Here is a 12,479-nt window from a genome sequence, read left to right on the forward strand (position 1 = left end):
CCCAGAAGGCAGTGGAGGCCCAGTCTCTGGATTAATTTAAGAAAGAGTTGGACAGAGCTCTCAAGGATAGTGGAATCAAAGGTTATGGAGATAAGGCAGGAACAGGATACTGATTAAGGATCATCAGCCATGATCATATTGAATGGTGGTGCAGGCTCGAAGGGCAGAATGGCCTACTCCTGCACTTATTGTATATTGTCTATTGTAATCCGGAAATATTGGTATGAATGACATCCCATATACATTTTTGGATTAAGGATTTGGAACTACCACGCAAATTCCCAGTTACCCTTTGAAGTGAGCCTCCCACAAAAAACCTCAAAGCAGCTTTAACTTGACAGTGGCCAGGTTGGGATGGCCATCCATCCCACCCAAGTGAAAATTCTGTTCCAGCAGATAACATTGTTCAGTGATGAATGGCCCAGAGCATCTTTAGCCAGTTTATAAAATATATAGAAAATAACAATGAGATCACTAAATCCAGGATCTGTTCAGGCTCCTTCACCGACATGGGAGCTCTTCAACTGCTGTTTTTCCCTGTAGAGTAGCAGCGCCCTAGCTGTTCTTGCTAGCCTTGCTGACACAAATGTAATGGTTCTTTCCTGCATTATTGTTATCACCTGCACCAAAACTACAAGTAATGAGAATGAAATGGAGTTCTACCTCAGCAGAATAAGCCAATAATCTGTAGGGAATGTTGGAAATAGAACAGCACATTAGTAATGGTACTATTCAACCTTCACTTCAATCATTCTGGAGCGTTGTGTTATACTGTGGTTCATCAGGGTTTCATAAAGAGGTCAATGTCAGGCAATGATAAAGATCCCTGTGAAATGTAACCTTATCCAGATGCATATTGCAAACCCAAAGTTATAATGATGCATTAGGAGAATAAAATATTGGTATTGATCTATTTTAATAGCTACCCTTGTATAGAACAAACCATGACCGTGCATATTTACAGATCACAGTGCGAACGTGGCAACTCCATAGCATTTTCTTGCAGTATGAGGTATGAAATGTGATGCAGAAATAACAAACTTGGGTGAGACTTCTATGTTAAAGACAGCATGGTTTTATCAAGGGGAGGTCATGCCTGACAAATCTGTTGGAATTCTTTGAGGAAGTAATGAGCAGGTTGTACATTTGCTCCCTGAACTGGTAGATTTGTTCTCAGACATTTCATCACCATGCTAAGTAACATCATCAGTGATCCTGCTATGAAGCGCTGGTGTTCTGCCCTGCTTGCTATTTATCCGTTGGTCTGTTGTAGTGGGTGATGTCATTTCTTTTTCTGAGAGTTTAGTAAATGGGTTCCAAATCGATATATTTGTTAATGGAGTTCCGGTTTGAATGCCAGGCCTCTAGGAATTCCCGTGCATGTCTTTGTTTAGCCTGTCCCAGGATGGATGTATTGTCCCAGTCGAATTGTTGTTGCAGTCCTTGCAGGGTATTTTGTAAATGATGTTTGTTCTACTGGTTGTTGGTATGGGGTCTTTTAAATTAATCAGGAGCTCTTTCAGTGTGGTGGTAAGTTTGTGGGCTACCATGATGCCTAGGGGCCGGAGTAGTCTGGTCATGATCTCTGAGATTTCTTTAAAGTATGGCAGGGTGGCTAGTGTTTCTGGGTGTGTTGTGTTTTCTTGTTTAGGTCTGTTGTGTAGGAATCAGCGCTCTGTGCTTATCAGATACCATTGTTCCTTAATACATTGTACAGGTTTTTTCCTCGGCTTCTCTTTGTTCCTGGATGCTGGAGTGTGTGTGGCTTGTTTAAATAATGTCCTGATGCAGCTCTGTTTGTGGGTGTTGGGATGATTGCTCCTGTAGTTGCATGTGCATCAACAAGCCACCAAAAGACATGACCAACTAACATTAGTATCCATATACACAGATGAAGAGGGACTTCAGTTCGACTGGGACAATACATCCATTGTGGGACAGGCTAATCAAAGACACGCACTGGAATTCCTAGAGGCCTGGCATTCAAACCAGAACCCAACTAACAAACATATCGATTTGGAATCCATTTACCAAACTCTCAGAAAAAGAACCAGAAGTGATGTCACCCACTACAACAGACTAACACAGATAAATAGCAAGCGGGACATAACACCAGCACTTCACCAGAGGCTCACTGATGATGTTACCTAGCATGATGACAAAACACCTGAGAACAAATCTACCAGATCAGCGAGCAAACTTACAACCTGAGCTCCAAATCGCAAGTAACAAGCAGGTTAAACCAAGGAGAGCCAATGGATGCTAACTACCTGGACTTCAAGAAGGCCTTTGACAAGGTGCCGCACAGAACACTACTGAGTAAGATAAGGTCCTATGGTGTCAGAGGCAAGGTGCTAGCATGGATAGAAACTTAACTGTATGGCAGAAGTCAGACAGTGACGATAAAAGGTTCAGGATGGCAGCCGCTGGCAAGTTGTGTTCTGCAAGGCTCAGTATTGGACCACAACTTTTCACTTTATATGTTAACAATCGAGCTGAAGGTCCTGAGGGCATTCTGGCTAAGTTTGCAGATAAAACAAAGATAGGTGGAGGGGCAGGTAGCAATGAGGAGGTTGTAGAAGGTTTTGGACAGGCTAGGAGAGTGGGCAAAGAAGTGTCAGCTGGAGTACAATGTGGGAAAATATGAGGTCATGCACTTTGGTAGGAAGAATAGAGGTGTGGACTATTTACTAAATGGGGAGAAAATTCAGAAGTATGAAGCATACAGAGACTTGGGAGTTTTATTCCAGGATTCTCTCAAGGTAAACTTGCAGGCTGAGTCAATAGTTATGGCAGCAAATGCAATGGTGGTGTTTATTTTGAGAGGACTTGAATATAAAAGCAGGGAGGTACTTCTGAGGCTCTGTAAGATTCTGGTCAGATCACAGTTTTGGGCCTCATATCTCATGAATGACGTATTGGCCATGGAGCGTTCAGACAGTGAGGATAAAAGGAGGAGGAGGTTCACGAGAATGGTCCTTGGAACTAAAGGCTTAGCACGAAGAACATTTGAGGACTCTAGATTTATACTCGGAGTTTAGAAGGTTGAGGGGGAATCTAATTGAAATATACAGAATATTGAATAGCCTGGACTGAGTAGATTTTGGGAAGATGTTTCTATTGATAGAAGAAACTAGGTCCCAAGGGCATAGCCCTCGAGTAAAAGGAAGAGCTTTTAGAACAGAGATAAGGAGAAACTTCTTCAGCCAGAGAGTGGTGAATCCTTGGAATTCACTGCCACAGAAGGCTGTGGAGGCCAGGTCATTGAGTATATTTAAGACTGAGATAGACAGATTCTTGAGTATCAAGAAGATCAAGGGTTATGGGGAGAAAGCTAGAGAATGGAATTGTGAAACTAATCAGCCATGATTGAATGGCAGAGTAGATTTCATGGGCTAAGTTGCCTAATTTCTGTTCCTATGTCTTATGCTATTATTAATGCCTGAATTAATTTGCTTATCTGGCATGGCAAGAGGCAATTAATGCAAACTATGTAATAGCCATGACTAGTTGAGGCCATAAATTTTAATATTCATTCTGATAAAGAGAATGACCTGCCAATGAATTGCAATTTCACACCTGATGAGTGGCATTACTGAATCAACGGATTTATTATTAATGCAATTGTCCCTAGCAGGACTTCATATTCAAAGAATTAGACTCTGCTTCTTAAAAGAAAAACAGTTACTTATTCTGCCTGCTGTACATGTGGCAGCAGCTATTTTTTTTCATTATTGCACAGTTGAATTTGGATCAAAGATGCGAAGCTTTCAGCTTCGTTTTTATTTAATTATTCATGAGACATAGATTTCTCTAGCTGGGCCAGCATTTATTGCCTATCCCTACTTGCCCTTGGAAGATGCTGATCTGCTGTCATTTTGAAATACTGCAGTCAATTTAGTGCAGGTAGACCGATGGTACTGGTAGTGAGGGAGTTCCAGGATTTTAACCCAACAAAACTGAAAGAATGGCAATATATTTCAAAGTCTGGATAGTGAGTGGCTTGGAGGGGAACTTGAAGGTGGTTGTATTCCCTTGTATCTACTGCTCTTGTCCTTTTAGATGGCAGTGGTCATGGGTTTAGAAGGTGATGTCTAAAGGGAGCTTTGGTGAATTTCTGTATATTGTAGATGGTACACACTGCTATTATTATGCATTGGTTGTGGAACGGGGTGAATGTTTACGGATATGGTGCCAATCAAGCAGGCTACCTCGTCCTGTAAGTTTTCAGGCTTCTTGAGTTGGAGCTGCATTCATCCAGGGAAGTGTTGGGTATTCCAACAGAATCCGGATTTGTGCCTTGTAATTGTGGATAGACTTTGGGGAGTCAGGATGAGAGTTACTCACTGTATGATTCCTAGCCTTTCACCTGCAGTCGTAGTTCTCTATTTTAGTGCAAGATGCCAGCAGACAGTCCAGCCAGAGCTCCTCTGCTCTACCTGTTCTTTTTCTATTTTTTCTGCCTTTTTTGTTTCTCCTTTCAGCGTTAGGAGAATGGAGGAGCTGGGGAGCTCCAGAGTGGACACTGGTGAGGGAAAGCAGACCCAGAGCATGAGGATACAGTCCTGGAGCAGAGGCTGGAGTGGTGGAAACAGACCTGGAGTGGCCACCTGTGTAGAGCAACCAGACCTGGAACAGCGACTCACGCAGGGCAAACAGACCTGGAGCAGTGACCTGTGTAGGGCAACCAGACATGGGACAGCAACCTGCGCAGGGCAAACAGACCTTGAGCGGCGATCTGCGCATGGCAAACAGACCTGGAGCAGTGACCCGTGCAGGACAAACAGACCTGGAGCAGCGACCTATGCAGGACAAACAGACCTGGAGCAGTGACCCGTGCAGGACAAACAGACCTGGAGCAGTGACCCGTGCAGGACAAACAGACCTGGAGCAGTTACCCGCGTAGGGCAAACAGACCTGGAGCAGCGATCTATGCAGGACAAACAGACCTGGAGCAGTTACCCGCGCAGGGCAAACAGACCTGGAGTAGTGACCCGTGCAGGACAAACAGACCTGGAGCAGTTACCCACGTAGGGCAAACAGACCTGGAGCAGTTACCCGCACAGGGCAAACAGACCTGGAGCAGCGACCTATGCAGGACAAACAGACCTGGAGCAGTTACCCACGCAGGGCAAACATACCTGGAGCAGCGACCTATGCAGGACAAACAGACCTGGAGCAGTTACCCGCGCAGGGCAAACCGACCTGGAGCAGCGACCTATGCAGGACAAACAGACCTGGAACAGCGACCTATGCAGGACAAACAGACCTGGAGCAGTTACCCGCGCAGGGCAAACAGACCTGGAGCAGCGACCTATGCAGGACAAACAGACCTGGAGCAGTTACCCACGGAGGGCAAACAGACCTGGAGCAGCGACCTATGCAGGACAAACAGACCTGGAACAGCGACCTATGCAGGACAAACAGACCTGGAGCAGTTACCCGCGCAGGGCAAACAGACCTGGAGCAGCGACCTATGCAGGACAAACAGACCTGGAGCAGTTACCCACGGAGGGCAAACAGACCTGGAGCAGCGACCTATGCAGGACAAAAAGACCTGGAGCAGTTACCCACGCAGGGCAAACATATCTGGAGCAGCGACCTATGCAGGACAAACAGACCTGGAGCAGTTACCCACGCAGGGCAAACAGACCTAGAGCAGCGACCTATGCAGGACAAACAGACCTGGAGCAGCGATCTATGCAGGACAAACAGACCTGGAGCAGCAACCCGTGCAGGACAAACAGACCTGGAGCAGTTACCCACACAGGGCAAACAGACCTGGAGCAGCAACCCGTGCAGGACAAGCAGACCTGGAGCAGTTACCCACGCGGGGCAAACAGACCTGGAGCTGCAACTCGTGCAGGACAAACAGTCCTGGAGCAGTGACCCGTACAGGACAAACAGACCTGGAGCAGCGACCCGTGTGTGGCAAATAGACCTGGAGCAATGACTCGCGCAGGGCAAATAGACCTGGAGCAACGGCCCATGGAATGCAAACAGTCCTGGAGCAGTGACCCACGTGGGGCAAACAGTCCTGGAGTAGCAGCCTGCGCAAGGAAGCAGTCCGGAGTAGTGGCTGGCAGAAGGAGCAAGTCCCAGGCAGAGGCCAGCTTGGGGAGCAAGTTCCACCTGGAGGCCGGTGTGGGAAAGCGAGTCCTGGAGGAAACTTGGAGTAGCTGAGAGCCAGTGTGGAGCAGAGCAGGGACATTTGTTGGATTGGGGTGTGGCGCGGGTGACCAGACCACATGTAGAAGCCCCTGCGATGAATTACTGCAGTGTAATGTTTATTTGTAATTTGTTTATCTGACTGTAATGTCAGACTATGTCAGACTTTAACTATGTCTCATTTCTAACTAAACTATGTAAAGTCATGTAAAGTTTTTAATTCCTCTTTTGTATCTAAGGTTTGTACCTAGGGATTTGTACCTAAGATGTCGCCATAAGAGGCAACATTGTAAAATATTTCATTGTACTCCTGTACTTCTGAACTTGAGTACATATGACAGTAAAGGATATTCTAATTTTAATCCAATTCAATTTGTGATCAACGATGAACATCAGGATGTTGGTATTGAAGTATTCAGCAATGATAATGTTATTAAATATCAGTGGGCAGTGGTCAAATTCTCTCAAATGGTCATTACTGACACTTGTGTAGTGTGAATGTTACTTGCCACTTATCAACCCAAATTTGGATGTTGACCTCGTCTTACTGCATTTGTACGTGGGACTGCTGCCGTATCTGAGCAGTTATGATTAATGTTGAACATTGTCATCAGAAAACATCCCCACTTGGATATTACGATGGAGATAAGATAATCAATGATGGTTGGGCCGAGGTCATGACCCATAGGAACCTCTGCGCAGATATCCTGGAGCTGAGGTTACTGACCTTCGACAACAAAAGTGACTTCCTTTTTTGCCAGATATGATTCCAACCAACAGAGAGTTTTGCTCCTGATGCTCATTGATATGTTTATGCTAGAGCTCCCTAATACCACTCAGTCAATTGTAACGTTGATGTCAAGGATAATCTTACCTTACCTCCAGAATTAAGCTCTCCTAACTAGATTTGAACCAAGATTGTAATGAGGTCAGGATGTGATTGATCCTTGCAGAACACAAACTGAGTGCTCTCATGAATAACTTCCAGGCTCTGCCCACGGCGCCTTGAAAAGACAAGCCTTATGGTTTTGTGAGTTAATTGCACAGAGCAGTTGCAATAAAGATGATGAACTAGTCACGCAAATAGATATAAACAGTAATGGTGTAGTTGGAATTACAGAGACATTGCTGCAGAGTGACCAGGGATGGGAACAGATTATCCAGAGATGTTCAGTTTTTAGGTAGGACAGACAAAGAGGGAGAGGAGATGGGGTAGTATTGCCGGTCAAAAAGGACATTAATCTAATAGCATGGAAGGATATCAGCTTGATGAAGTGGAATCTATATGGTAAAGCTTAGAAATAACAAAGGGCAGTCCCGTACATGCTGCAATGCTCCAATGAATCACTGTGCAAACTGTAGGAACAACATACCATCTTCAAACTAGGCACTTTACAACCTTCTAGGCTCATTATTGAATTCAACAGTTTCAAATTGTGAACCCATTCCTTCCATTTCTTTTAGCTTTGCTTTGTCACTCTCACTCCCCTTCCCCCACCCCAATGGGACTCTATTCTTTCTAGTCTGGCAGTTAGACACACATTCTGTTCTGCCATTCTCACATTCTGATCACTCAAGATCTGAACTATCAACATTCTTTCTCCCCCAGCACACCAACCCCAATTTGGACTCGAAATGTTTACTTGCTTTCTCTCCATGGATGCCAGACCTGCTGTGATCTCCAGCATTTGTTTTACACTTTGTTGTTTGGTTTGACAAGGTGAGGATGTGTGAATCTGTTCCTATCTTTTCAATCTCCACACTTGACCACAGCAAGATTCTTTGTTGTTTTTAGCACAAGCCTACACCGTGGCTCTAATCAAAATGTAATTACTCTATGCCTGTTGTATCAGTAATGAGCCATTACAAAGTTTTCTTGAGAATAGAATAGAAATTTATTGTCACAGTACTTTTATTTTAAGTCACCCCACCATAAGATGCCTACATCAATGACGAAGTTGCACATAATAAAAAAAATTAAAGGTAAGATAAAGTTCATCACAGTTCAGTTAACAGCACCTGGCATCAGGGAAAGCCACTCAAGGAACGACAGAATACCCTGAAGATGCAACTGGGATGAGACTACCACACTGGGCTGCTGGAATACTGGATTGGAAGCCTCCACCAAAGAAGACCACCATGCCAGGCTGAGACCACCAGTACTGGACAAGACTGCCTGCTGGACCACTGGAATACCTGGACACCAAAGGTGAAGAAGATCTCCATGCTGAGTCAAAACCACAACACTGGATGACTGGAGCCTTGGCCTAGCTTGCAAGTCTGCTCCGGGGTGCTAGCCTGGGTCCTGTTCTTCAGTCACCAGGAGGTCCCAAGCTGGGATGCAGCCGTGTCCATTGCTGCCACCAGAGGCCTGCTCCTTCATCTGCCATTCTGCAAGCTTAAAAGAAAACAAAACAAGGAAAAAAAGAAAAACAACACAAGTAAAAATGTAAAAAGAGAAAGAAAGATGACAGGAGCAGATGAGCCCAGGGCTCAGCCCCTCTACTCCATCTTGACGAAAAGAAAGAGCAATATTATTATCTGCTAAGCCAAAGAAAAATAATAGTTGTGACACCAAAAACATACAGATACAAAGTTAAAAAGAGCAAGTGTCCAGTAGAAAAGGGAAATAAAAGGAATGTACAACTTAAATCCTTACAGTGTCTTTGAGATGTGCAGCTTTAACCAAGACCCCTGATGTTTAATTGATTTCTTATATCCTCTGCAGTGGTGAATATTTCAGTTGCCCTTCATGTTCTCGGTGTTCTATTGTTTTGTTTTAATCAGTTCTGTCACCGGACACTTTCCCTTTTTGAGAGGCCAAGAGAGACCACTTTATTCAACTAATTCCAGTCACCAGTCTACCTCCCAATTCTTCCAAACAGCTCCCTTAAGGACAGACCATTTGTGTAATTCCATGTCTCAGTTCATTGGATCCCAGTTTGCTAATTGCAGGTGATGTCTTTCATCTCTAATATGTGAAACATCACACAGATGTAAATCTAAATAGATGATATATTTTTCAAAACTGACTACGTGGACTAGTTTCAGTGTCTTTTCATTAAAAAAATGTTACTTTCAGTTCAGGCAAGAACCCCAGCAGGAGATTAACAAGTTGATGGAGTAGGCAGATAGGTGGTAGATGAGGTTTAATGTAGAGAAGTGTGAGGTGATGCTGTGGTCAGAATAACAATGCAAGACAAAAAAAAAGGGGGTACAGTTCTAAAGGGAGTGCAGCAGTAGAGAGACTGGGGGTATATGTGCACAGATCATTGAAGATATGTAGAGAGAGTAGTAAATAAAACATAATGCTCTCGGCTTTCTTATTAGGAGTATTGAATACAAGAGCAAGGAGGTGACTCTGAACTTGTACAAGGCACTTATTAAGTCTCAGCTGGAGTATTGTGTACAGTTGTAGGCACCACATTATAGGAAAGATGCAAATGCATTGGAGAGAGTGCCAAATGATATCTTAAAATGGTTCCATTTATGAGGAAATTCATGAGGATAAAGGGAAGAAGTTGAAACTATTTTCCCTGGAGAGAAGGCTGAGAGGAGATTGGATTGAAGTTATCAAAATCATGAGAGGCCTTGACCAAGTATGTAGAGTGAAGCTACTTGTAAAAGACACAAGAACAAGAGGACATGGATTTAAAAAAGTGATGTGTAGATAAAGCAAGGGTGATGTGGGATGAAACTTTTTCACACAGTCAGTTATTAAGGTATAGAATGCACTGCTTGGAAATGTAGTGGAGACAGGTTCAGTTGAAGTTTTTTGGATAGTAATGTTGTGGAGGGATGTAGAAAAGGCAGGAGATTGGCACTCAGTAGTGATGTTCGTTTGAAGAGTTGGTGCAGGCATGATGGGCCAAGTAGCCTCCTTTTACGTTGTAGTGATTCTGTGAATTTATTTATTCCATTTCAGTTTCACAATGTTTGGCTATTCTGTGCAGTCAGCTGAATGCTAACACTGTTTTGTCAGTGTTTATTCTTTTTAAAATGGTTTCAGTCCATGGACAGCTAAGGTATTAAAGTCAGGTAGGAGAAAGTGAGGACTGCAGATGCTGGAGATCAGAGTGTGGTGCTCGAAAACCACAGCAGGTCAGGCAGCTTCCAATCCTCAAGAATGCCAAAATGCCAATTCTCCCGCTCCTCAAATGCTGCTTGATCTGCTGCACTTTTCCAGCACTACACTCTCAACTATTAAAATCTGGTCATGGAATTTGAAATTCAAGAGTCCATTTTGTTCACAATTTGATGTTATAGACTGATATCAGAGACTTCTCCTGAAACAATGATTACCTTCCTGTTTATAAGGTAGGAGGAATGCTCTCCTCATGATAAATTCATAACCTGTTTAGTACATTTATGGTTTCATTACCTAAAATACACAGAGCAAATATGCCTTTATGTTACGTTTCACTTTTTGTTTTAATCATTTTTCTACACTCTCCACGTGGTGATCTATAGTATTAATTTCCAAGTTGCATGACGAAGAGTTTAGTTTGTGAGGAATCAGGGTAAGCTACTTCCTTATTGTCATACATTCATTTAATTTCACATACAGTGGGAACTCAATTCCAGATGATGAAAGGTCCACTTCCACTTTGGCTAAAATAATAACCGAAAGAATTGTGGATGCTGTAAGTCAGAAACAAAAACAGTTCTAAGGATGGGGCACCAGACCTGAAACGTTAACTCTGATTTCTCTACACAGGTGCTGAGCTTTTCCAGCAACGTCTATTTTTGTTTTGGGCTAAAATGATGGTTTTTTAGCTCTCTCTGTATTAGTTAATAATATTTCCTTGAATTGCAAGAAAGACTCATTTTCCATTTTGAAAATTACATTGGGAATATTTCTAGCAGGTTAAATCCTCCTTTTACCCCAGATCCACAACTCCTACCAGTTCCCCATTCCTATACAACCACTTCCTGCAGGTTTCCTAGAAGTACAGCCTCAATTCTTGCTGAATTCTAGACCCAGAAAATTGACTTCTGCGCATAAAGATAATAAGTTGTTGGACAAAAAAATCTCAATTCCATTTGATTTATGTGATCTGAACTTCAATTTCCATGAACTTCAGTATTCATAACTGGGGTTCCAATATATTAAACTACATATATATAGCAATTTCAGTGATGTTTTGAAGAATATTAAAATATAACATGGAATATCTAATATTTTATTGTGCTGTACTTTATAAGGTATGTGTTTTCAAGCATTTATGGAGGCCATCTTTCACTTGGCACAGAGGAGATATAAAACTCCACCTCTGCGTGAGCAAGTTGAGGCACTGGTCAACTTTTGTGAGTATCAGCTGGAAGTCCAGGAAGACAAACACATTCTGTATGGCCGTGGAACAACAGACCAAAGATTGAGCTTAACTATGTATCAGCCTGAAGGGTCTCGCTCGGGTGCTACCAATCACATGCACTTATTAAACCGTATGAGCATGTCTAATAGATTGCCGGCATCATCATTACCTACATCTGCGGATCAACAGCTTGTAAATTCAATGAGTTCACGAGGTATTTCTTAAAAGCCACATGTATGTTAACACCTTCACTGTAACATTTTAATTATCCTGTTAAGGCAATTCTTGCCACCACCTACTTGTGAATAATTAATACTGGTTGTGCTTTTGTTTTATATTCTTACATTGTAAGGAGACGTAATTTGCTAGAGCAGAACTTAATGCCCATTCAAGGCCAAGTAGGGATACACAATATATGCTGACCTATCCAGTGACACCATTACCTGTGAAAGAATAAAAAGTCCCCCCAATTCATAATTGCCCTTACTAATGATGGTATAGCCATTGGTAAGAACATGTTTAGGCAATGAACTTTGATTTTTTTAATATTCACTGGCTGGCTAGCATTTACTGTCCATACCCAGTTGCCTTGAGATGGTGGTAGTGAGCTGTCTTCTTGAATCATGCTACTCTACATGCTGTAGGAAGACCCACAATGCCCTTCGAGAGGGAATTACAGAATCTTGACCCAGCAACAGTGAAGGAATGTTGATATATTTCCAATCAGATGGTGAGCGGCTTAGAGGGGAACTTGCAAGTAGTGGTGTTCTCATGTATCTGCTGCCCTTGCCCTTCAAGGTGGAATTCATGGGTTTGGAAGGCGCTGCCAAAGAATCTTTGATGAATTTCTGCAGTGCATCTTAGATTGTACACACTGCTGCTATTGAGCGTTGGTGGTGAAAGGAGTTTGTGCTTGTGGATGTGGTGCCAATTAAGTGGGCTGTTTTGTCCTGGATGGTGACAAGTTGATGTTAATTCGAAAGAACCTCTTAGCAT

At 43.1% G+C, this 12,479-nt stretch overlaps 1 protein-coding gene across 10 annotated transcripts in view; it reads left to right on the forward strand.

The window, feature by feature from the left end:
* The window catches only part of ttll11 (tubulin tyrosine ligase-like family, member 11), a 217,538-nt gene that overhangs the window by 196,014 nt on the left and 9,045 nt on the right, over positions 1 to 12,479 (forward strand). For 7 of the 10 annotated variants that reach the window (XM_043720257.1, XM_043720259.1, XM_043720258.1 and 4 more), the window contains one exon: positions 11,374 to 11,697. The exons of 1 other annotated variant lie outside the window; for it this stretch is intronic. In XM_043720257.1, coding sequence (XP_043576192.1) covers positions 11,374 to 11,697 — 324 coding nt within the window. The remainder of the gene's footprint in view (positions 1 to 11,373; positions 11,698 to 12,479) is intronic. 2 more of the 10 variants (XM_043720260.1, XM_043720262.1) reach the window with 1 other exon arrangement.

This window comes from Chiloscyllium plagiosum, chromosome 30, assembly GCF_004010195.1.
Source record: "Chiloscyllium plagiosum isolate BGI_BamShark_2017 chromosome 30, ASM401019v2, whole genome shotgun sequence".
NCBI lineage: Eukaryota > Metazoa > Chordata > Chondrichthyes > Orectolobiformes > Hemiscylliidae > Chiloscyllium > Chiloscyllium plagiosum.